The 25,036-nt window shown below is 51.4% G+C and overlaps 9 protein-coding genes across 9 annotated transcripts; 5 read left to right on the forward strand and 4 right to left on the reverse strand.

The window, feature by feature from the left end:
- Positions 1-661: 661 nt before the first annotated feature.
- On the forward strand, positions 662-1,685 carry CCOS01_10333 (uncharacterized protein; the record flags this gene model as incomplete). Its single annotated transcript, XM_060458489.1, has 2 exons — positions 662-1,272; positions 1,334-1,685. The coding sequence occupies 2 exons, from the start codon at positions 662-664 to the stop codon at positions 1,683-1,685; spliced, it is 963 nt and encodes a 320-aa protein (XP_060311654.1).
- A 1,059-nt stretch (positions 1,686-2,744) lies between these two features.
- On the forward strand, positions 2,745-4,231 carry CCOS01_10334 (acetyl-CoA acetyltransferase; the record flags this gene model as incomplete). Its single annotated transcript, XM_060458490.1, has 4 exons — positions 2,745-2,809; positions 2,914-3,094; positions 3,165-3,741; positions 3,804-4,231. The coding sequence occupies 4 exons, from the start codon at positions 2,745-2,747 to the stop codon at positions 4,229-4,231; spliced, it is 1,251 nt and encodes a 416-aa protein (XP_060311655.1).
- Positions 4,232-4,734: 503 nt separating this feature from the next.
- On the reverse strand, positions 4,735-7,167 carry CCOS01_10335 (sulfate permease; the record flags this gene model as incomplete). Its single annotated transcript, XM_060458491.1, has 3 exons — positions 4,735-5,448; positions 5,496-6,639; positions 6,713-7,167. The coding sequence occupies 3 exons, from the start codon at positions 7,165-7,167 to the stop codon at positions 4,735-4,737; spliced, it is 2,313 nt and encodes a 770-aa protein (XP_060311656.1).
- Positions 7,168-8,596: 1,429 nt separating this feature from the next.
- CCOS01_10336 (uncharacterized protein) lies at positions 8,597-9,830 on the forward strand (the record flags this gene model as incomplete). Its single annotated transcript, XM_060458492.1, has 4 exons — positions 8,597-8,878; positions 8,953-9,127; positions 9,365-9,663; positions 9,720-9,830. Coding segments are annotated over 4 exons (867 nt in total), but the record flags the coding sequence as incomplete, so codon positions are not given.
- Positions 9,831-11,004: 1,174 nt separating this feature from the next.
- Positions 11,005-11,601, forward strand: CCOS01_10337 (uncharacterized protein; the record flags this gene model as incomplete). The annotated part of the gene is made up of 1 exon (XM_060458493.1): positions 11,005-11,601. The coding sequence occupies one exon, from the start codon at positions 11,005-11,007 to the stop codon at positions 11,599-11,601; it is 597 nt and encodes a 198-aa protein (XP_060311658.1).
- Positions 11,602-11,864: 263 nt separating this feature from the next.
- On the reverse strand, positions 11,865-13,002 carry CCOS01_10338 (uncharacterized protein; the record flags this gene model as incomplete). The annotated part of the gene is made up of 2 exons (XM_060458494.1): positions 11,865-12,295; positions 12,354-13,002. 2 exons carry the CDS (start codon positions 13,000-13,002, stop codon positions 11,865-11,867), a joined length of 1,080 nt encoding a protein of 359 aa, XP_060311659.1.
- Positions 13,003-13,809: 807 nt separating this feature from the next.
- CCOS01_10339 (necrosis- and ethylene-inducing protein and ethylene inducing peptide) lies at positions 13,810-14,575 on the reverse strand (the record flags this gene model as incomplete). Its single annotated transcript, XM_060458495.1, has 2 exons — positions 13,810-14,308; positions 14,364-14,575. 2 exons carry the CDS (start codon positions 14,573-14,575, stop codon positions 13,810-13,812), a joined length of 711 nt encoding a protein of 236 aa, XP_060311660.1.
- Positions 14,576-16,173: 1,598 nt separating this feature from the next.
- CCOS01_10340 (polygalacturonase) lies at positions 16,174-18,724 on the forward strand (the record flags this gene model as incomplete). Its single annotated transcript, XM_060458496.1, has 6 exons — positions 16,174-16,266; positions 17,167-17,490; positions 17,550-17,735; positions 17,800-17,980; positions 18,037-18,236; positions 18,287-18,724. The coding sequence occupies 6 exons, from the start codon at positions 16,174-16,176 to the stop codon at positions 18,722-18,724; spliced, it is 1,422 nt and encodes a 473-aa protein (XP_060311661.1).
- A 3,331-nt stretch (positions 18,725-22,055) lies between these two features.
- Positions 22,056-24,278, reverse strand: CCOS01_10341 (formyl transferase; the record flags this gene model as incomplete). Its single annotated transcript, XM_060458497.1, has 1 exon — positions 22,056-24,278. One exon carries the CDS (start codon positions 24,276-24,278, stop codon positions 22,056-22,058), a length of 2,223 nt encoding a protein of 740 aa, XP_060311662.1.
- Between the last annotated feature and the right edge of the window lie 758 nt (positions 24,279-25,036).

The raw sequence follows: 25,036 nt of genomic DNA on the forward strand, positions 1-25,036 counted from the left end.
AAAGACACCCAAGACACGCTACTGACGTACAGAACGCACCAGTGCCTGCGCCAGTCCCAACGCCAAACGCCAGCGGCAACGCCAAACCAGTAAACGCCAACGCCAACGCCGGCACCGCCAGCATGGGATTTTTCATTCCTGTTTTCTCTTCTTGTTCTTCTTCTTCCCCCTCCTCCCTCCGAGCTGCCGTCTCTTTCAGACTTTGTCTCTTTTTCAGCTCCGCCTCCTGCATTTGTTGTCCAGTGCTTACCACGTCGTTTCTTTGAGGAGGATTCTTGGTGTTTAAACCATCCATTGTCACTCGTTTTTCCAAGTCTTGCCCGCCGACAGCCCTGCATCCATCACAATCGGAATATCCCTACCGTAATTCTGCCACTCTCCACGCTCGCTCATTCGGAATACACAGTCCTCGACAAAGACGAAACGCAGGAATCAAGATTGCATCCATTGTCCAACTTTGCAAACCAAATCGATACTCGAGTACCGTCGTCAATCCAGGGCCCAGCACACTCGAAATAGCAAACGACACCCCCTGCGATACCCGTCGTCGCTTTTGCCTCCAAGGGCCACCCAAATCCATTCGACCCGAACCGCCCGGCCCCCAGTCGCTGTTCAACCGGGTCTCACCCACTCGAGAGCCTCAACCTTGAACCCGCCCACCATGCTCTCCACATTCCTCCTCGCCCTGCTGCCCCTCGTGGCAGCAACATCCTCCTCGAAACGCGGTCTCGTCTTCACTCCGAATTCCAATTGGCCTCAGGACAATCAAGTATGGGTTCAATCAGGTTCCGATCTGACATGGTACTACAATTACCAGGAAATCCCAAGCCCGGCCTTCTCGGGCAAGACTCAGGCTGAGTTCGAGTTTGTCCCCATGATGTGGGGTGTCTCATCGAACCCCCAAGACACGACATTCCTTAAAAGTGTGACGAGCTTGATCAAAGACAAAGGCATCAACATCACCCACGCCCTAGGCTTCAATGAACCTGATGGTCCCTCATCCTATGGCGGCAGTGATGTTGCCCCTTCTATCGCCGCCAAGGCCTGGGTTGCCAATTTCATTCCCCTTCAAGAGCTCGGCGTCAAGGTCGGTCTTCCCGCCTGCACCGGCGCTCCGGGCGGTTTGCCCTGGTTGAAGCAGTTCTTGGGCAACTGCTCCGCGCTCATTAGCACCGACGGAGAGACCAAGAACTGCACATACGACTTCCTCCCCGTACATTGGTACGACAACTTCGGAGGCCTGGCGAGTCACATTGGCGAACGTGTTGCAGCGTATGTTGTCACTCATTTCTCATGCTGTGCGCTGTCCCTCAGATAACTAACACTTGCCTAGGTTCCCCGACACCAAGATCTGGATTACCGAGTATGCCTACGCCAACCAGGAACTCTCCGCGACCCAGGACTTTTACAACATGAGCGCAGAGTACTTTGACCGTATCGACTACATTGAGCGGTACACGTACTTTGGTGCTTTCCGCTCCAAGACGAGCAACGTTGGCCCCAACGCCTCGTTTTTGAACAACGACGGCAAGTTGACAGACATTGGCTCATGGTACCTCGGCAAGAGTGCCACGGGCGTGAAGCCGACGTCCGGTGACAGTAGCGCCGCCGTTCGTGGAGGCGCACCGGTGCTTACTGCGATGGCAGCCACTATCCTCGGTGCCGTCTTCATTTTCGCCTCATGATTCAAACCGGCAACATGTAGATTTGGTCCTTCCAACACGAGACGTGAGGGTTCTCATGACGATGTCATCATGATCTTATACGATGTAGGGCAGGGATATATACTACCCCCAGGAACATATTCATCGCATAGACGAAGCCAGGATAATACCGCCTAGTCATCTTTTTTTCACATATTTGTAAGGTTTCCTTTCTCTCATCAAGTTATAGAACGCGGATTAGAGGGATAAAGAGCGGCGAAAAGCTGTCGCCTTGAGCCCAGAAGACATTTTGGACATGTCCATAGAACGAATATATCTGACGACGTTAACAAAATCTGCACTATGTATATTGAACTGGACCAAAGTGGTGTTGTTGATTACTATACCTTCCATACCTTACATCGATGGTATCCTCGGGTTAAAGTCGGCATTAGCAGGGTGAGCCGTGGGGTTTGACTTTGATACAGAACATGGTCACGAACTCAAAGTCGAACCAAGTGTCATCTGATAAAAAGGCAGTGTTGGTCAGCAAATTCAACGGCAGTAGTTTGTCAGGTCGGTAAGACCGGGGGTTCGCTGCGATGCGATGGCAGCAAGACGTAGCCGGCGGACGGCATTTCTGAGAGAGAATGACCTCGGCGAAAAGTGTTACTGGGTGTTAGTTAAATCGCGCAAGAGAGCGCGGCTGGCTAACAGAAGATATCCTCCGCGCTACTGCACCCCAGACTCCATGGGGACCCCCATCACTCGGGTCCTCAACTCCTACTGGCCGGCTCTGTGGCCGAGATGCCTCGGTCCAATTGACTCCCCCACAGCCACTGGTCTGGGCTGGAACTCAACGCCTGGGGAAAGACCCGAGCCCCGACACGATTGCCGGCAGCTAAGCCGTCATGAACCATGTCTACTTGACTACTTGACGCTGCTTGGCCCCCCCCTCCTTTCAATAACTGTCGACCAAACTCTCGAGCTTATTTTCCTCTTCATTTCACTTCTTCTCTGTCCTCGTTCTTCCATTGCTCCTTGAAGAGAAAAAAACAGCCAAGCCGTCGTCGTAATACCTCCACAATATCATCAGACATTATGGCTCTCGAGAGAATCGGATCCATCGTGAAGCACCTTGCACCAGGTAGCGCCCTCAACCAGATGTACGTACGGTCCTTTTTGCGGACATGTGATTGCGTGTCTCCGATTCGGAGCATCACCACCCACAGCGGACGAACCAAACAGCTGACATTGCTTCCCCTCACAGCACCTCCAAGAACCCCGATGATATCGTCATTACGTTAGCCGTCCGCACGCCTTTGGCCAAGGCCAAGAAGGGCGGCTTCAAGGACACGACCCTCGAGTACATGGTGTACGCCCTCCTCAAGGAGGTTCGCGAACGATCAAACATTGACCCCGCCCTGGTCGAGGATATCTGCATGGGAAATGTGCGTAGCCACACAAACAGTCTCCCCGTTTCCCAAGCAGACAAACCGCTGACTCTTGTGATCATTACAGGTCTCCGATGGCAAGGCCGCCTACAAGCTCCGCGCCGCCGCCCTGGCAGCAGGCTTCCCCAACACCGCCGGCGCCTCCTCCGTAAACCGCTTCTGCTCCTCAGGCCTCAAGGCCACCGCCGACATCGCCCACGCCATCAGCAACGGCTCCATCGAGGTTGGCATCGGCATGGGCGCCGAACAAATGACCATTGGCGGTGATGCCCTCGACCAGCCCTTTGACGAGGCCGTCGTCTCCCAGTCCCAGGAGTCGGCCGACTGCATGCAGCCCATGGGCTGGACCTCGGAGAACGTCTCGCGCGACTTCAACCTCAGCCGCGAGGAGCTCGACAAGTACGCCGCCGAGAGTTTCCAGAGGGCCGAGAGGGCGCAGAACGCCGGCTGGTTCGACGACGAGATTGTGCCCATCAAGACAAAGCTTGTCGGCCCCGACGGCGACGTTAAGGAGGTTACTCTTACCCGCGACGAGGGCATCCGCCCTGGAACAACGGCCGAGAGCCTGGGCAAGATTCGCTCCGCGTTCCCGCAGTGGGGTCCCACCACCACCGGAGGCAACGCCAGCCAGGTCACTGACGGAGGTGAGTTCACATCTACGGGTGAAATAATTCATGTTTACAAGCGTGCTAATCCTTTTACTCAGCCGCCGCCGTCCTCCTGATGAAGCGCTCCACGGCCATCAAGCTCGGCCAGCCCATCATCGCCAAGTACGTCGGCTCCACCGTCGCCGGCCTGGCCCCGCGCATCATGGGCATCGGCCCGTCCGTCGCCATCCCCAAGCTGCTCGCCCAGCACAACCTCTCCCTCGCCGACATTGACGTCGTCGAGATCAACGAGGCCTTCTCCAGCATGGCCGTCTACTGCCGCGACAAGCTCGCTCTCGATTGGACCAAGATGAACCCCCGCGGAGGTGCCGTCGCCCTCGGCCACCCGCTCGGCGCCACGGGCGCGAGACAGATTGTTACTGGTCTGAGCGAGCTGCGCAGGACAAAGAAGAAGATTCTGTTGACGAGCATGTGTATTGGTACGGGACAGGGTATGGCTGGTTTGTTTGTCAATGAGGCTGCGTAAAGCAGAATGCAGCAAGTTCGTTGATAGTTGTTGGAAATAAGCATCAAGAATGTGAATGATTGTACGATCACTGCGCTCCCGAGTTTATGGGTATTGGTTAATGTCATGGCACAAGTTTGAAAAATCTTGGCGAGGAGCTGTGGTAAGTTTGAATGTAAACAACAGTATGAGGCCCAGATGAACAGGCCATATTCAACACGTCAGTGAAACATACACATCACTTTAGAATCAGGCTAGAAGAAGTTTGGAAAACAACCACGCCGCTTTTTATATAAAATTTCTATAAACATATCCATAACGTAGTCGTTGCGTTGCGAATCATTAAGCATAAAGTACGCTTCGTAAGACGAACAGATATCCTGCAAGAACTGAAAGTCGGAACGCCTTTCCTCGCTCCAAAAATGCTGGTTACCAAAAACGACGCCGCATTCTACCATATGTACAAACCAACCCCGCGCGCACTTGACGGTAAGAATTGATTGACTTGCGCCTCTTTTTTCTTCTCAAGCATTCGCGACTTCGCTGATGCTAGTCTCGTATTCGGTCAGCTTCAAGGCTTCCTGGACATCCGTCACGAAGTGTGACTCTCCGCCGACCAGATCTATGATGCCTGCCTGTCTCAAGAGTCTCCAGATGTGATGGCGCGGGTTGGTAGGGCCGCGGCTGAAGAACACTCTGACACCACGCTCTCTATACCCGCTGACAATCTCCAACAACACCTGCGTACCCGATCCGTCTAGTGAGGTGACACCGTGGATATCGAAAATGACATTCTTGTTGTGTTGCTCGCCGCGTAGTCTCGGCAGCGCAGGGTGCGCCATGCTCGTGCCGTAAAGCTCCAGTCTACGAAGACGTGCCTTGAGCTCTCCAGTGTTGGCAAAAGTCAAAGGTTCGGGAATCTTGACAATCAGGCAGCCTTCAACAAACTCTAGCCTGTCGGGGTTCAGCTCGGCGTTCTCGAAGCGCTGCGTGCCGGGAATGCGTCCCAGAATCTGAATGCGGGGCCGAGTCGAGTGCTTGATGACCTGAAGCAGAGACAGACCAACGCCGATAGCCATGCCGAGGGTGAGCGAGTAGAAAATTGTCGACACGAAGATGATGAGCATCAGTCCCAGTTCAGTCCAGCCTCGAATCTTGAAGAAGAAAGCAATGTCGTGCGGAGCCTCCTCGAGGAGGGACCAGGCTACAACGGTGATCATGGATGACAGGACCGGTTTCTGAGAATGTTAGATGATGGACCTACTTGTGGGAAGCGACAACTTACGGGAAGGTAGTAAAAGTACGGCAACAGGAAGAAGACGGCAAGAAGCGTAATCAAGCTGAGGAAGATGGAGCTCATCGGAGTCTTGCCGCCGGTCTGCTTGTTCAGTTTGCTTCTACCATATCCACCAAAGGCGGGTAAGCTCATGAAGCAAGCTCCAACAATGTTGGCGGCGCCCAGAGCAACAAGTTCTCTGTTGGGGCTCAGCTGAATCCCGTGAGGGCTATCGGAGCTGCTCAAGCTTTTCGCGGCAACGGATGATTCAAAGAATCCCAGAAGCGCAATCAGGAAGGATGTGCCCATTGCTTCACGAACATGCTCCATGTGAGAAGTCTGGAAGGGCCATCTGAATTGGAAAAGATGACCCGAAGCCGCCTTAACCGGCCCAAGAATCTCGACTCCCTTGCTCTCCCAGTCGAAGTGCCAAGAGAGAAGTGCGGCAATGACGACAACGAAGAAACGATCAGGAATGTACGCGACCCCCGGATACTTGGGCACCATGTGTTTCTTGAGCTCTCTCATAGTCATCATGATTACGAAGCTGACTCCGGCCACAATGAAGGTAAGCTTGTGAACATGGTCGAACGAGCTGAAGATGAACTCTAACTTGTCCATGCTGCTTCCGTGGCCCACGCCCATTTCTGCCGCATACTTGGCAAGACCAAGCTCGGGAATAGACTGGTCAACCGCAATAACGAAGCCAATTGCAGAGATGAAACCGCGCAGGAACGGCTTGCTGAGAACGCTGTCGAGGAATCCCAGGCGGGCCAGACCCGCAAGAAAGACAGTAGCACCAGCCATACCCGCAACAACACCACAGATCTTAGCTTGGACCTCTGCATTGTACTCATCGCTCTTGTCATGGTCGATGCTGCCTCTGACCACAGACCCGACCAACAAAGAACCAGCAGCTTCCGGACCAACTACCATCTGAGGCGCGCTGCCGAAAACGGCGTATACGAATGGGTTGAAGACGAAGGCATACAGTCCATTGATAGGAGGGACATGTGCGAGGTTGTCAGCGAGAGACAAAGCCATAGGTAGGTAGAGGGAGGCGAGCGTCAAAGCTGCAACCAGGTCTCCCTTCAGATACGACCATTGGTACTGCGGCAGCCAAGTCAAGAGAGGGATGTAGTACGAAAGATACCTGGAAAACAAGCAGAGTTAGCAGGCAAAGCAGATTTGAGTGGTGAAAAACTCGGGGCCCAGGTCCTGCTCACATCCAAACGGTATCCTTGAAGCCGGCCTGCTCTGCCAGAGTTCTCGAGGAGTGCATCTTCCTGCTCTTGATCTTCCTGACAAATCGCTTCCTCCAGTGGTCGTCGCCCGTGATTGCGGTCAACACAGGGTCCAAGATTGGGATCTCGGACGCCGAGGAGGATGCTCTGTCAAACTCGGGATCCATGCTACCAGCAGGGCTGGCGGGTCGCGGCGAGAATGTACCATTTGGGTAGCTGTTAGCTGGCGGGTGATCTATGAGTACATTTTGCAAGAGGCTCGTCGACTCGCTCGGGGGAAATGTGTTCGGTCGGTTGAGGCTGGAACCGGCGCGAGGAGGATCGCGAGTTTCGTTGTCGTGAGGAAGAGGGGTTGCTAGCGGAGTGGCATCCTCGCGAGTGCTCAAGTATTCGGACTCGCCGCCGAGAGAGCTTGGGGATTGGATGGGAGAGCCCATGGTGTAGCTCTGGCGCAAACCGCTGGGATTCGCTGGGCGATGTGTTGTCTGCGTTGTTTGTGTTGTTTGCGAAGAAGGACTGCGACTCGGTTGTGGTCGGCTACCTGACATTTTTTCGTACCCCCAAACAAGATGACGTTACAGGTTCATGCGGCGAGGGGCGGGAGAGAGGAAGAGCGCTGGAGAGAGGCTCGGATGAGATTGGCGGGGGTGAGCTTAAGCGAGACTGGATCTTGGGATTTAGATCGATTTGGAGATTCTTCGGGATCATGCGTATGGGTATACACAGGGCGTAACACTGATCTTGTTGGTGTTGTTGTTTTGATGTGACGAGAGGTTGCAGTCGTCTCGAGTCTAGGTAGGTCACAAATGTTGCCGGCGGGTAGAGACGGAAGGACGAGATTCGGGACGGAAAAGACGGTGATGGGGATAGAAATGCCGAGTATCAGTTTGTTGGAGCAATGCCAGGCTGCACCATGATAGGAAAATTTGTCACAGCAAGCCTGACTCGTTGGTCAAACAATTGCGACGAGAGAGATTGGAGGTGTTGTGGCTCGCGACGTAGAAAGAGGCGAGCGTACTGTGGTTTGTGGACTGGGAGCTAGGTAACTAGCACCAAAGGGCCCCAAAGGCAAAGGGTCGCCTGGGAACGAGGGAACGAAATGGTCGGTGAATGTTTTCTGCAAGGATTAGGATTCCAGTTCCGCAATTGCCCCAAGGTCCAAGGATCGGAGTGACATCAATGCGTTGGGGCTCTTCAAAGTTGTGTGTCAGCGGAACTCGATTCGACGATACAACCTTTCCCACCTTCCCTACCTTACTGTATCCGTACGCAGTATGGTCTACGGGCAGAACCGACCGGGATGTGTTTGTCTGCGGTTACGTACTGATTGCCATGTCCATTCCCGGCTTAGGAACGCCAGCGGTCAGTGGCATCCAGTGGCATCCTTCCACCGAGAGGGAATGCCGTAATACGGTGAGGACGGCATACCGGCAAAACCATCCCCCGGCAAACAACACTGCTAGTCCTGATTTGGCATCTACCTGCTCACCGCCCTGGAAAGTGACTGATTACGTGAGTAGGTAAGGTGAAAGCCAAGCTCTTGTACCCCGCCAGTCCACTCATTGCCCTCGGCCCCTCCTCCTGCTCCTGCACATCTTCAGTGCCAATGCGGTGCTTCCCGCCTGTTGTCTCCAGAACTCCAGCCGATCGGCAAAAGAGAAGCTGTGGCTCGTGCGCTACGCTGTACATAAACCATCTGTGGCTGGTGCAGCTCTCACCTCATGTGGCTGGACTGAAGCTCCCTCTTATTGTAAGGTGACATGAGCAGATCCCCCGCCAAAGGGACGCATCCATTGCATCAAATCATCCTATCACATCTCACGCCCTTGAATCTCATGATACTCGTCATGAGCACCACCATCATGACCTGCTTCCCATCGCCTTACTGGCACGGCCATCACTCACTCATCCTCCACGATCTCAGCTGAGCTTCTCATTCCCACTCCCGAGATTCTTCAACCGTTGATGCACCTTGACACCATGTCGTTGAACAAGACCACTCTTGTGTTTTCACAACGCACGATCCCGCTCGAGTGCGATGTGTATTCCTCTACTGAATATCCACTCATAGCTCCCGTCTTCCTGTACTTCCACTCAGGTGGCCTCGTGAGCGGTTCCAGGGAATGTGTTCCGCCTTGGCTTGTACAGGTGAGCCCTTCATCTTCATGAACAACCACCCGTGCTTCCTCATCCGACAAAGGTAGCTGACCTTACCACACTAGGTCTGCTTCAAGAATCAATGGACTCTCATCAGTGCGAGCTATCGGATGCTTCCCCAGGCCAAAGCTTCAGGTCTGCTCCAAGATGCCACTGACGCTTACTCCTTTGCCCTGCGTTGGGCAATCACAAATGAACTTGCCCCAAATCGAAAAGTGATTGTAGGTGGATCAAGTGCGGGTAAGAGGCTCATCATCACGTCGCCTAAAGCCTTCATCGAGGCCCTGACTTGAGCCCTAGGTTTCTTCATTGCCTCTCTGACGGCTCACCACCTCCACCCGACTCCCCTTGCTCTGTTATCAATCACCGGTATCACTACTTTCCGTCATCCATTCTTCAGTTCTTCAGTCTTACTTACACCGGAACCCATAACCGAAGCACAAATGAGCCACCACTTATCCGCGCCGGTATCTATAGGAGTGACATCCGCAAATAATCCACAGGTCTTCCATGTTGAGAAGATCCTTCCTGATGGCGCCAAGAATACCGCATTTGTATTGCCTCCACTCTCCATCTCAGATGATGGCAACTGCGATGAGTTCCCCCGAGGATGTCTCTATGACTACTACCTTTACCGCAACGAGTTTCTCAATCTTGTGGGTGAAATTGACCCAGGCTACGAATGGGCCGAAAGTGAGATGGGAGAGAGTAGAGCTGCGGCGTGGCCACCCACGACCATCATACAGGGTGACGCTGATGAAGATGTTGACCTCTCTGTGAGCACGATTGTCTCGGCGATAGCAAGGTGAAGCTCTTCCTTGCTGAGGGACAGCCCCATCTCTACGAGGCGACGAGGTTCATTGAAGACGACATGAGTGGAATGGATGCCGTTAGACAGGCAGTATCAAATCTGGAGGCCGACGTTGCCCGTGCCCTTGCCTGACCGATAATGTCTCACTGGACTCGGACGAGGTTGAACCAAGTACAAGCTGTGGGAGAGGGGGGTTTGTTTCCAAACTGAGGTGGCCTGATGGGTAGGTAGCAATCGAGGGTTTCCTCACCGACTGCCTGATCACACAATGACACTTATCATAAATCTGCCCCTGACAAAGGGTCAATAATGTTTTCCTATATGCCTACCTCAACCTCCACTTCGCAACGGAAGAAGAGGTTAGGTCCGAGTCGATACCTCGAAAAAGCCGTCCTTGCGAAGAAATGTGGAAGTTTGTCTTACTGGTCATAACAAATAGTGTGCAACCCCCAACTACGAGCAACCATGCGGCCTTCGCCTAGAGAACCCCAAAGTCTCCGACGGCCCCGACCTGAATCAAGGGCTTTCAAATCAGGGGCCCCGAATCATCACTTTGATTTCATGCACGAATCTAGCTCTCATCACTCTAGCTGGGGACGCTTGCAGATCCTTAAACCAAACCAACATGACGGTACAGCGTTGTCATTGGCTGGTCCCCACAGGGCACACATGTGCCGCATTAATGTCACGTCCGCCCTGGGCGCTTCCGGTGCCAATCCCCGCTCTCCCGGGGGCCGTTTCCCGTCACTATCACACTCAGGACCATCACGTAAACTCTTTTGCCCAACAGCATCGCGAGACCGCCCCCGATCAACTTCACATATCGAGTTCGCTATGCCCGCAATGCGGTCGCAATGCGGGGCCCTCTCATAAAGCATCGGGGGCCATGGCTTTGTCAAACATCTCAGAGCGAATCACTTGGCGTTTTTGGACCCCGCGCTCATCACCGAGCTGATTTCTCGTAAGCTCGACTGAATCAGGCGCGGCCATTGGCAGCAATCATCAAGTTGCAGGGAATGAATCACACGCAGCGATTCGGCGCAACCCGTCCCTTCACTCCTTTTGCCTTTGTCCACGAGGGCATTTGTTTGCTAGTCATTATGTTAATATAAGAGAGCCTGTTCCCATGTTATTTTCCCTTGTTTCGATCTTCGGAGTACCATCAATCAATTCTCGCTCCTGCTCCAATAACCAACTCAAATAAAGCTCAAATCAAAGCCAAGACTCAACTGCTCGTTCTTAACGGACGTCTTTTCAACACAGCAACCTCGCGACAGGAAATTTCGACCCATTTAATTACATCACAATGCACATCTCAGCCAAGTCCATACTTGGCCTCGTCACCCTTGGCTTGCTCTCAGTAGCAAATGCATCGGTACAGGATTTTGAGCTCATGGTCCCTCGCACATTCACCCACGCCGATGGCACTACTTCAACAATACGCATGAACCGCAACATCAAGTTCACCCAGGGATCAGAAGGCACACGGCCAGTTCGCCTATCAAAAAGATTCCCCTTCTCTTCCGGTAGAGACGAGTGGTGCGGAGAGATGGCCGAGGACCCAGCGACAGATTTCTCAGCTTCCGCTCCGCTGGCAGCAGACTGCCAGGCACTCGCCAGCTCTCTCAGCAGTCAGAATGGATTTTGGACTTTGCAGCCCGGAGACTTCTCTTCCAACGGATGGGCTACTGTAGTGAGCTCCGGAACTTGCAGCTTTGCCGTCAGATATGCCGACTCTGGCAGCGCGGCTAGCCCTATGAACGTTGGCACGAACGATATCCGCTTCTACACGACGAGATATGGTGTCATGGCACAGAATGGAAAGCTTGGGCTGCAAGGAACTGTGCAGTGTTACAACAACCAGAAGATGCTGTTTGTTACTTGGGGTTTAATTCATAGCTGAGTTGAAGTAGCAAACAAGGTGCCGAAGTAGACAAACTCCTAATGATCATATGAGGAGGCAAATCGACCATGACGTAGCCACAGGTTGATAGTAGTAATCTCAAATAGTTGAAAAAAGATGATTTCACACATTCTGGAGGCAAACTTTCTGTGTCCGGTTATTTCTCATAAAGCACCTTACCTCATTCAGCATCTTCTTGCGCGAGTACTACCTTTTCTTCCTATTCTAGAGTTCAAGGACTTTTATTAATTTTGCTTTGGTGGTTAATGAGGAATACAACATGACCTCTGCTTCCCAGATGCACCGTCGCTTTTCAAACAATCCAGGCAGTTAAACACCCGTCTTTGCTGGATGATGTTGACTGCCTCCTTTTCAACTTCATACGACAAGTTGCGGTTGGCGTACTTATTCGAGCGGCAGCCACAAACCCCAACCTCCCGTATGCACGAGAAATCCATCATCGTGATCTTGGGAAGATCAACTGCCGTGTTGAGCAGGTTGCAGAATTTGTGAGTCGCAAAGTCGATGTCTTTTGGCAGAATGTTGGACTTTCGGAGAGTCTCGATATACGACGCCAATGCTTTGGCGGATCTCACACAAGGGTTTTGAGATATGTCCCACGTCCAAGTCATGGGGCTAACGAGACCCTTGTAAAATGAGTTACAGCAGTCGTGTCTTTTCGCCTCCAAACATCCTGAATAATCAACGTCAAGATGATCCTCCACATGAGCCCCGTGAACAAGGTTACTTACGGATGATGTCATGCCTCAGCAGAGGATGATCTGCCAATACCTTGACTTGCTCCGAGCCTCTCGAAATTGGTCCTTCGTGGTGGAGGAAGATTCTCCACGATAACTCTGAGAATTCGAGGGGGAGGTCTATGACATATGAAAAGACCAAGAGGTGACAAAGGTCTGCCATTGGCGGCACATTTTCATCGTAGTCTGAGAGCCAATCCCTGATCCATACCATTCCGCAGTACTTAAATGCTCCGGTGCATTCATACTTGTCGCTCACGAAAGCAAGTCTCGCCAGGCCGATGGGTTTTGGTCTCTCGGTAACATAGGCGTTGTGAAGAATCTGGCTCAGAATAGACATGGACTCGGCATCGTCATCCGGGAGATCAAGGCTGTACGGAAGTGAGAGTCCGGTGCTCTTGGCCAATTCTGTGCCTTCTTTGAATTTGACTCCCAGCATTACCTTGAAGACTGGCGAGTTCAGCATCAGAACCTTCGAAGATACCCTTACTTCCTTGTTCTGTAATTGCTCGTATTCTAGGAGCTTCGCATCGGCGTCTACACCATCTTCGCTATCTTCGGCAACATCGGCATCGTCTATGCCCAGCCGGCTGAGCACAAGAATGAGATCTCCATCTTTGTCGATTTCGCGGCGGATGGACATATTGGAGTGCATACGCGGATCTTTGTCTATGCCTGAAGATCACGAAGTAAACCACGCAACGGTTTGCAGCAGGTCATTCATTTTCTCGATGTCATGCCTCAACGTGAAGTCCCAGAAGGTTTCAGATCTAATCTTTTAACTTTGCTATGTCAGCATAGGTTGCACACGTGCGTAGCTAGGATCACGGTCCGTGGACGAGTCTGAAACGAGAAATCTGCCCGGAGCTGGGGCTCAGTCTCCCACCATGCTAGCAACGCACTTTAATGGTCCTCTGAAATTTCCAAAGGCTATCAGGTTCATGCAATTGTTTTCGTCATTAAACATAGTAGTTGGGCACAAACCGAAAGGTGCCAGCTTAAGGATAAGAAGCAAGGATCGGATTACTCACAACAGTATGGTGAGCAGCTAAGACACTGGTCAACGGTAAGGTCAGATGACACATGTCATCTAGAATGATTTGTATATAGAAACCAAGCTTGAAATAAGAGTCACATCACGCTCTGATTTCTGTAAGATTCAAGGCTCACCGCAAGCGTCGGCATATGCGCGCAATATCGTCAGACACAACGCGTCTTGGACGCATACGGTCAAACAAGCGGAAGAAACGGTCATTGATTAGAGGTCATTATATATAAGGGCCTCTTTTTTGCCACGAGTCACTGCAATAGCGCGAAAAGACACTGAGAGTGACATCAGAGTGTATTGTAAGGTATCTGAGCTAGTTCAAAGTGTGAATAGTTCAACGTTCCAAGAGACCGAAATCAGCGAGTCCTTCTAATGCCCTAATTTCACGCGATGCCGAGTTGCTTAGACATAGGCGGCGCGCATGTTTGTTTCAAAGTGGTTGTCGTTGAACGGACAGTTTGCCTTCTTGAAGTCTCCCTTGTTCAGAGCGCTTTGGACGATAGGCTCCATGGCATCCCAGTCCCAGATCCAGTATGTTCGGCCCACGGTGTTCGTAAACTGCAACTCATGGTCCAAACCACCCTGGGTGTAATATTCGACTTTGACGTTGTTGCTGCTTCTTTGAGGGTTGCTGGTCAACTTGAACTTGCCATGTCCAGAACAGGCGCCACCCGTGATGGTAGCAGTATTGACTGAAGCAGAATCAAGCCAGACGACCGAAGTCTCCCAGTCGTGACGGTGGCCGCCTACAACATTCCCATCAGCTGGCTGATCCTTGGGCCAGTACCAAGCATACATGATGCCGAATTTTCCATTCAGAGTCATGGAACGGGCGTAGGTCTGCCCCTTATTGCCGTCCTTACATCCTCCCGAGGTAGTTCCAGTATCCTGCAAACCGCCGCTTCCCTCTCTGTCAGTATGTCTGAAAACACAAAACTTTGGCACAAGCTACGTACCTGATCTGGTTGTTCTTGTTCACAGCGGGATAGGGCTGGCAGCCATGGGCAATGTGCAGCAGCGGCTGAAACTTCTTGATGACGTTTCCATTGGGGCCGAGAGTATCGACCACAGGATTGAGAGAGTCGTGGGCGACAGTTCCTGGAGCAGGCCAGTCACAAAGACCACTGCCAACAAGGGCAAGAAGGGAGATAACGATGTTAGACTTCATTTTAAGATACAGGCGCATGCGTTTGCAAGATCAGAGTTGGTAAGAGTTCAAGTAAGGTTAGTATGTTGGACGAAGGAACCGATGAGTGTCTGCACATAGAATGCTGCTAGATGTCAGGCGAGCGACTGGTCTTCTTATATAGACATTGAGATACGCCGAATATCTCCTTTGCCTGTAGTTCGACAGCTTCTTACTTAGTCGAAAAGCTTCTCAAATCCGACGAAGTTCCGTGGTCCCGACGGACTTGGCTAACATACGAGATAACTCAACATTCTCAACTACTAGTCTATATCGTACGATGCTATTCTCTAAGAGTCATATTGTGGACCAGATAGACAGACGGCCCGAAATATCTAAGACGCCTTCCTGTCACTATCACGAAAGAAAAGGTTGTCACGAAAAAGATTCCATTCGGCTTTGTTTCGGGTCTACGAAAGGCTCTCCTGAGGTGGATCCGGGAGGCTTCACCTGAATGATGCTATGATAAGGGGCTTCAATGTCACGATGGAGGTTTCCTACTTATTCAAACTTTCCCACCGTCACTGATCGTGTTAAATTGATAAGCCTGAATACGATCTCTTATTCTGGGTGGAGGCACGGAATGTGACTCCTTTTTCAGCATGACCCGATGCATGGAACTTTTCACCAACCCTCTGCTTGACCTTTGCTCTTGCAGGGTTCTGCGAATAAAGCCGTGAGAGGACGTTTGCCCCGTTTTTGAATCTCTTGCTGAGGTTTCGCTGCCGATGATTCCACAGTTGGTCCAAGGTATATTACGAAGCTTCTTCTGACACCTCCACCTGATCATCTTTAATCCAAGTCCGCATGCGATCTGGGTCTAGTTGAAGAATCAAGAGTTTGCTCTTCTTGAGTCGACAGAGCTATCGCCGTCTCGGAAGACACCTCGACTTGAGGTGGTCTAGGAATCAGCCGCTAGACTGAGTCGTAAATAAAGAAAATCGGAACTTGCAACGGGGACCTGTCTAAAATGGTACATGTGTGGGTAATTGCTCAAAAGCTTCTACTAAAGCGTAAATGAACCATGTTCCAAGTCTCCATTTGTTAAATTTGGATTCAGGGTTGACCTTGGCTTATCCACATGGTCTAGTCGTGCTGTATCAACAATGATGAACCTGTTTTGGTGATCGACGGTCGGATGAAGCGGATCATCCTAATCTGTACCCTGATGTATTGTTAGTGTGCTCGAAGAGAATGCGCTCGGAAATCTGTAAGAGCCGAAGGATGTACATTTCTTCTTTAAGACTTTGCTGTCTAATATGGAAAAGGCCCGATCAGGTTGGATCAAAGTACGACATCGGCCTTCGGATCCGTAACTCGCCGTAAATGCCTCCACAGACAAGAAATGGCCTCAGCTACAAGTTCGTGATGTGAGATGCATGCACTACCTTAGTATCGGGTCAGAGATGACCGCGAGCTAGCTGTCATCGCACGAACATTCGCCGCAGATGCAGACCTAGTCAGCCCCCATACGTCAGTGTGAAAGATTGCGATGGCGCGATAGCGTATTGATCATGGAGGCGAAGTCTCAAGGGCTGCATCACTGGTGGAAACAGTACTTCGTCAGTTTCCCGCGGATAATGGATGTTTATCGAGTCGATATCGCGTGGGACAGCTCGGCCGAGATCATTCAGGCTAGCATCTATGACGTTGGTCCCCTCTATAGTGTGTATGTAAGCCTTGGGTTCCATGTGTGCGATTTGAAGGAAACAACAGCATACGCTGAGGGGGAAAACGCTCGAAAATCATCCAAAGTTTGATTGCTGCGCTTCAACTCCCAGTCGCAATGCTTTCATACATCTAGACTCTGTCGGGAAACTCCTCACTTGAAATCCTACATGTGCAAATCACTTTGAACGTTCTTAACCATCAATTTCGAATGTAGGGCTTGGAAATTCAGCTAAAACGGACGGCCAATTACTCTCGAGGATAACTACTCTCTCCAGGTCAATGCAAGAAGGTTCCTAGACAACTCTGCTCCTTAGAACCAAGGTTTCTTCTTTTTTTTTTTTTTTTCTTTTCCTTTTTCTAAAAAGTTTCCCTACCTAAACAAATAAGGTACATCGATTCGCGATGCTTTGTGCTGTCGTCACAAATACTACCGAACGGGGCCAATATCCCGGCGTATGGAATCAGGATGTGCGCGATATGCGGGGTTTCGAGGAAGCGATCAGCAGTAGGGCAGGCTGGACAGCCGGTCATTCTTAGTGACGGAGGGTTGCAGGCCCCGGACGGAAGGAATCCTTACCTGTTGTCAAGTGCGTGACTGGATTGGTGCATATTTGTAGAAATTGGCCGAGTTATGCAGTCTTCGCTCGATTTTGGCAATCTTCCAACGTAAATCCCCAAGATCTATTGACGAGCTGGGAGATCATTGAAGCGCCGTCTTCGTGACCTCGGGGTAACAAATGGACTTCGGCATATCATCGATGGCGAGAGCAGGCAGGAGCAACTAAGTGAATCGCAGCTGCATATGATGAGGGATGAATCGTGGATGAAGCGATACTGACCAGACTTGAAAGTGATATAAATTCCAGTCGACTTTTAATTATTGCCGCTGAATTATGCAGTAGCCACATGAACTCGATGCTCGAGATCACCATATCATAGCTTCATTCGCTCCAACGACTTTCAATCTGCTCTTCATCCTACTTTCTAGATTCATCAATGTCACCAAAGCCGCCAAAATTGCAGTTACCGATGTCCTAAGACGACCTCAATATACTGTGTTTGCCAATGGCGACCAAGTCAGCGACGTAGACAATATCTTAGAAGCATTCAATATCTGCAGGACATCTGGAACCATCATCTTTCCTGAGGATGAGAACTACTGGATTGATCGAAAGCTTAACCCCATCGTCCATGACGTGAACATCCAATGGCGGGGAGAATGGACTGTAAAAAGATAACGCCCAAGCCCGAGTTCATCAGTTCCGTCCAAAGTTGACCTTGATAGTTTTCGGACAACATTGATTTCTGGAGATCCGATGGGTATTTTGTTTTCTTTCAAAATCACCGCGCTGGCTTCGTGTTGTCAGGGGATGGCATCCATATCAATGGTCATGGAACTGGCGGTATCCACGGAAACGGAGACGCATGGTATACCGCTGAAAAGAGTACAACAGTTGAAGGCCGTCCTATGGTATTGATTCCCAATTTACCACCATAATCACTGAATAAGGTACTAAGCTAATGTTTCTTTTTAGCCATTTGTGCTCTGGAACGTCAGCGATGTGACAGTCAAGAATTTCTATATCAGGCAGCCCCAGTTCTGGGCCTACAACATCATGAACGGAACGGACATGTATTTCGAGAATATATTTGTCAATGCTACTTCTACAAAGGCACCCTCGAGATATAATTGGGTTCAAAATACGGATGGCTTTGGTAGGTGGCGATTATGCTGAGATGATCTATGTGAAGTACTGACGAGAATTATGCAGACACCATGGATGTAAAGAATGTTCGTGTCAAGGGCTTCAACTACACCGGCGGAGATGACTGCGTTGCCATCAAACCCCGCTCGTACAACGTAACCTTGGAAGGCGTTACCTGCAATGGTGGTAACGGCATTGCGATTGGAAGCTTGGGTCAGTATCTCGAGGACTCAAGCGTGGAGGACATTGCCATGGACGACTTAACGGTGGGCACGACATGTCCAGAGCCCTTTCAAACTCCATGACTAAAATAAAGCCTCAGCTCAAACGGGGACCGGTGGATCTGCGCTACGGAATTTATCTCAAAACATGGATCGGCGAACTTGTGCCTCAAGATGACTATGAAAGCGCAGGAGAATCCCGTGGCGGTGGCTGGGGCCGAATTCACAACGTAATCTTCTCGAACGTTCAGTATGAGAGGGTTAATAATGCCCCTTCATTTTACCAAAACAATGGTGATAACGGGTCATTCGCTGGGACCAGTAACATGGATATATCCAATGTCGTCTTCGCCAACATCACCGGGACGCTCTCTGGAGCGACCAACCGGGTCAGCCTGACTTGTAGCCAGAGGTTTCCTTGTCACGATATCAGTTTTCGGAATGTTGATCTGATCGCTGGCAATGGCACAACTACTAGCTGTACAGGCCGGTGGACATTGGCCGATACCGTGTCCGGACTGCCGGGGTGTTGAGAGATGACTGCCGGCCATGTTGTCTCGCGCGACATCAATATCATACTGTACGCAGCTTAGGTATGTTCTGAAGCTCCTTTGATCATGTCATATCGTACAATCTCAAAGCCCTCTTTGCCAAATTGACTTAATGAGGCTGACTCCATATTCCTTGTCGAAGCCCCATGACCTTTGTGATAACATCGCTTTCTTTATCGAACAAACCATAATCCAACCCTATTTAATTCATGCCTGCTGAGTGTCTGAGAGTATTTAAAAAGCTCGCATCGCAGTCCGTTATCCACGGCTGATCAGTGCGTACTTTTCCTCCTAGTTCCATCGGCTAGAGATTCCTCGGGAGTGTCATCTAGTGATTTCCTCCTGAATACATCTCGTACGCTATGGACGAGACTTAACCCTTTGTGTGACGAGTCTGACGACGAAGTACTCCAAACACTACTTCGTCGCCGCATTCCTACAGATGGCTCCTCTTCAACTAGTCTGGCATCTGCGTAATGACCTGGGGAGGTGCATGTCAGCGAAGGGTAATAGTCATCACGAACCAGGAGAAGCTCACGTATGTTACCAGCTCCACCTCTTCCAAATGACACTCGTCGGCCACTCTTGATGTTCAACTCATTCATTGCAGGTGGTTTTGATGTGATAGGTAATTATTGGGAGTTCAGATTCGGCATCGCACCGTTTCAAGAGAGCTGCGGGGCCTGCCTCTACTTATCCCCCAGATTCCCCAGATCATCCTCACCTTCGAAAAGCTGGAGCCATTTCGGCGATCCATCCAGATAAGCAACAAACCCCCAATTGGCTTCCCCAAGTTCCAAACCCCCACAATCGGATCTGAATGCCGCTTTCTGTAATGCGGGTGGTGTGGGATCTCCGCAAAGCTTGGTCCTTTAGCGCCATGATCTACACCTTCAAGATAGTAAATCGCGATGTGACTGGCGGCCGCTGGCACCATTGAACCAGGGACGGAAAGGAAGTCTCACACGTTCTGTTGATGATGTCATGAATGACTGATGCAGAAAATAATAGACCGACCTGGGCTTGGTGTCTTTGGACTAGCCCGTTCGACGACGGGCGTTTCACTTGTGGCTCTATCCGTGGAACGGGAGCATTGGTGGGGTTGGGGAATATGGAATTCGTGCGTGCAAGTTGCGGGCCGTATCCTCCGTCTTCCCATAATACCGCGTGGTTGCTATGGTTCTAACGGCTTGACCTGCTCTATTACATTTAGGAAGAAGCATGCTCGTGAGTGAAGCGCAAATGAGCCCCTACCGGAAGTGATCTTTCAATAGAACGCCGCCTGATCTCGATTTCGATCTATTGATCTACCTCTTAACGACCGAAAGACGAGAATTGTCACTATGACTTCACTGAGTGTGCCAAAGGTATTGGCTTGGAGGATCAACGGCAGTAAGGTTCTGGACCTTGGAGAGGAAACCCGGCGAATACCATGGTAGCAATGCTGGAGCGGGTGTGTTTCGTCGCCTTCATTTGTCGGTCGATAGACATATCTTCCAGCGCCATACCCCCTGTGATCCGCCGCGGTCTTCAAGGATCACACGTGCAACCGAATTCTATTACACACTGACCATGTCCTAGAATAGCGTGAAGGAATGTCGGGTAGATGGAGGATTACCTTAGTTGGAGGATCCGGCGGCTTTAAGACCCGCACAAACAAACTAGACTGAGTCGAGACTGAACGAATCCAGTTCCTTGACATTGATAATGGGACACCAGAGAAGTTTGAAATACTACCTAGCAAAGCGGAATTGTGTATGTAACTGAGGTAGGTGATGAACCACTCCGGTGGAGGTCACATTTGAAAGACCCGACTTCAGACATTTCATCTGCATAGGCATTGCAGAAATATTTTGCTGTCTCTTGGATACCGGTTTGCATTCCTGCCGCTTCCGCTTACCTGGAGACAACGAGAAAACTCCAGGATTGCTGTGACTGAATTATGCGATGGTGCCACGAGAAGAGAGAAATAACTCATGATCAGCACTCATCGGGCATTCTACCTTGCTTCCACACGTAGATTCAGAGTTCCATGGGGAGGTAGTAATAGAATCATTCCTCGTGAATGGTTGCAATACGAGGTGGGGGACGCGCCCAGTGTTTACATCCATTCCTCTCATAGTTTTCCTCGTGAAAAGCCTGGGCCTCGTGGGGCGTACTAAGTGCATCCTGCAGGTAGTAAGCAGTTCACCTGCATCATTGCATCAATTTTAGTTTAGGGGCATATTGTATAGACGTCGAAACGTCCGTACATTATTCTTGAGACCAATCATCCGATCCTCGCATAAGTCATGGTGCCTTTGCATATGAACTTTGAGCTGCCTGTGGCCTCACCATCCACAGTGTCTTGATTTGCTTGACAGTTTGTTCGGCTGAACACGTGGGTACCAGGAGAGACTGTTCCCGGGCAACACACCAATAGACTAAAAGCAAGCACGCGAGCGGCAGCTCCGGATCTTGTTGCGAAAATTAGCCCAAAGACATAGGGCATACGAAACAACTCTAGTGAAGGACGGTCCTCTTGGAAGACCCTCTTGGGGCCATGGGAGACTTCAACTCGTGACTCGCAGGATTGATAGCAAAACGGCTCCTATTCGGCATGACACCCCACATCTACCCGGATCCGGCATCCGTGTACTGCCCATCCCTCGGAAGCTGACCCCACCATGTCGGGCTCGATGACCTGACCGGTGTAAAACGTAGCCTATCGTATGACCTCGAAGCCGCGGACTCGGTAACGGAATGGTAGCGTGCGTTCCCGGGACCAAAGGCCTGGGCTGTTCCACGAGAGAATCAGACGATTTCGAGCCTGCGGCTGTGACTGGACGTTTTTGGCTTGCACAAAAAGAAAGTTGACAAGTGAGGGACTCAGGAAAGAAATTTTGCATTTGAACGGTCACTAGATCAAAACGACTTCTAGCTCAGCCTCAAATGGGGGGAGTCCACCAACGCCATGAAATGGGAGCGAGCTTTAGGCCGTTCGGGAACTTTTGTACCATTAGCGTCTGAGAAGTGATAGGGGGTTGGATAGAATTCTACACTCCAGCCAGTCACTTGAACCAGCATGCCAAACCTGGCAATGTTTTGGTGTGGTCTTCGTGATGGTTGCAGATATTCGGCGTCGTTCAACTAGCTGCATGTGAGCGAGAGTGAGATGCTGAGAACAACTTTCTGAGCTCAAACGTGTAAATTAATTTTGTATTATTCGTACAGACGAAACCTTTGCAGTCGTCACAAGAGAGTAACAGATTGAGTGAAAATATTTCAACATGATAGTAACGCCGGCTCTTAGAAAAGACAGTCGATGAAGATCTCATGAGAATCCTAATGTTCCCGTCACCTCGTAGTAGCACGAGTATACGGGCGTCAGGTCCTGCGTCACCTCCGGCTTGCGTACGATTTCAACACAAGACTTTTGACGACGGAGGGCCTTGACCTTGTCTGCACTCGTATCCCTTCGTGGAGGTTTCGTAGCCATGCTCTCGACGTACTCCTTCAGCTGGTCAGCCAACAGTACTGCTCTAGCCTTGCGCTCATAAACGGTGACATCGTCGAAATCATTAGCCTCCTCTTCGTCGAGCTCCCCCAAGCCACGCCTGTGTGTCGCGAACCGTAGTGGTGTCTTGACTGCTTTCACTTTACGCACAAAGTCGCGACGGCGAAGGTGATATCTGGACGACCTGGCGCTCCAGAAGTCTTTCGACATCTGTCCCAGCTCCTCGGCACGAGCAGACGCCAGGCCTGCGGGCGTGACGTTCACGTTGCATTTCCAAGACCCCGGCGCTAGCTTCTTGTCGGAAGAGACCATGGACTTGACGAGGTTCCGCATGCGGGTTTCGAGGAGCGCCCCATTGCCGGGAATAGTGTGGTCGACCAAGCCCATCCTCCGAGCTTCAGCTGGTGATAGCGGTGTCATGTCACGCAGCAGCTTGGTCGCTCCGGCTGAGCCACAACGTCCGGTGTAGGACAGGGAATGATATTCCGAACCGTGCAGGCCGATCGCACGGTAGGCTGGGTTGAGAACGACCTCGGAGCCAGCAAGCACAATGTCGCATGCGGCAGCCATGGCAACGCCGCCCGCTGCACAATTGCCTCTGATGCCAGCAACGGTAAGAATGTTCCGTGATGGGAATTCGTGAAGGAGGTAGTGCACAACGTCATCAATGCGGTTGATGTTGAGCCAAGACTCAAGCGCCGGGTCCGCAGCAGCCTCGATAACGTTTAATGCAATACCGTTGCTAAAGTATCCGTCACCCCCCATGAGCACAAGAGCGCTGAGTGGTCGTTCCACGACATGAGTGGATGCGATAAAGTCAAGGGCGTCAATCATGCGGGAGCACTGATCTGTACTCATGGCGCCGTTGTAGAAGTTGAAGTAGAGGAAAGCGACCCGCTTAGCATTGGTGAATGTCTGGAAGTCAACTGATATGTCCTGCTGGGTACCGTGTGAAGCTCGGGACCAATCGATCGTCGCCCTGGATATGCGATTTTCTGTGACGGCGTCGCTGTCGAGGATGCCCAACTCTCTCAGGCCTGAGACAGCAGGTACCTTTGGCCATAGCATCGTGTCGGTCTTCTTCTTCACACGACGAATGTGAGTGATCCAGATGGCCTTCTTGTCGCAAGTCGCAACGCAAACGGCGTCATCCCGGCAAGCTACAACTTTGCCAGGTGGAGTGTGGGCAGTGAGATCATTGCCTTCTTCGATGTTGCCGCCATAAACATAGAGGCCCGGGCCAAATAACTTGGTAAGACAGCCTGGCTGAGAGTCCGAGCATCGAATCCTCCGGGATATTTCCCGAGCCGTGTGTGACTGAATGTTGAAGTCGCGTTGGGCCGCCTTGAGAAGTGGCCGATGACGTGTTACTCCGCCGAGGAAAGCTTTCTGCAGTGTGACAGAGGCGTCGCGGTAGGCAGGGTTTGCTCGGAGTAGCGGAGTGACATGATGCGGGGCGAACTTCTCAAATCCGGGCGACGGGGGTGGAGTGTATGGCGAAGCAGCTTGGACAGATGCCGTTTGTATTCTTTCAATGGCTGCAAGCGTGGCTGTAAGTGCAGCTCGTGTAACGGGACCACGGTAAAGGCTCGACTTCGTGACAGCTGGCGAGTCAATCTGCAAAGGGAACTGCTCAAAGGCCCAAACTGGCCCGGCATCGAACTCTTCCACAGCTTGAAGGACAGTGACACCCCAGTATGGTCGGCCAGACTCGCTCCAGGAGCCTTTTTGGAGGAGAGTATCGGGATCGGCCTCTGTCCCATCATCACCCATGAGCACCCAGTCCAAGGCACTTGGACCGGCGTCTCCAGGGGGACCGGGGTGAACGATTAGGGTGAGGTAGTTTTCGTAGATTTCTTTTGGAACACGGGCTGTGAGGAAAGGGCAGATAATGAGATGAGGCTTGGCAAGCCTGGCCGCCTCGATCATGACATCGTCTGAGAGGGCATATTCGATGGTGATTGTATGGGACTTTGACAGCGCCACATATAGACGCTGCGAAAGCGAATTGTGCGCGGTACAAAAGAAGAGAATATGCATCGTGACGGCGTTGGACTGAGACAATAGCAGCACAGCAACTTGGAGAAGAGAAGTAACAAAGAGTGTGGGTTCCTTATTTACTTGCGAGGACGTGCGATCAAGTCGCATCATATATGCTGTTCATGATGGGGTGCGAGGGGTCTTCAGGAGGAGGGGTTCCTCCATCGGAGACTTCAGCTTGTGAGATGCACAAGTGGCTTCTGCCCACCACCCGTTCCTGACCGGCCATGTGCGACATGAAAGTTTAACGGTCGCCTCCTGGCGCTTGCCATAAAAAACCATGCCATGTTCAATGCACCCCGCTTGTCTTGCTGAGTGGTGGTCTTTGACTCCGATCCGCCTACCTCGAGTCCCGCGAAAGTGACCGTGGTATTGTTGTTGTTGTCATCCTAGCTTCGACTTGGACCCACGCCTTCACGCCAGACCGGACGAACCGGGCTCGGACCCAGGCGTGGTTTGGACGAACCATCCCAAGTGGCTGCTTTATCGGACGAGATGCTTCCTCTTGACTCAGGGGCGCGCGCTGAATTGGGCGATGACTGGTAGGCGCTAAGCTGAAGAGCAAAGGCTTTGCCTGACTAGCGCGTCCAGTCACCATCTCTAGTCAGCGACGCTCAACTGAACAAAGCTATGCAGTACAGTAAACGATCTGTTTCGACGCCATCGCAGAGCTTGGGGATCAGCACATCCGAATCGAGTAACTCTTAGTCCACGGGGTCCGAGCATCTCTCGTGGTGTGGCTTTCACGGCATCCAGTC

The sequence above is a fragment of the Colletotrichum costaricense genome, assembly GCF_030867565.1.
Source record: "Colletotrichum costaricense strain IMI 309622 chromosome Unknown Scaffold_10.1, whole genome shotgun sequence".
Lineage (NCBI taxonomy): Eukaryota > Fungi > Ascomycota > Sordariomycetes > Glomerellales > Glomerellaceae > Colletotrichum > Colletotrichum costaricense.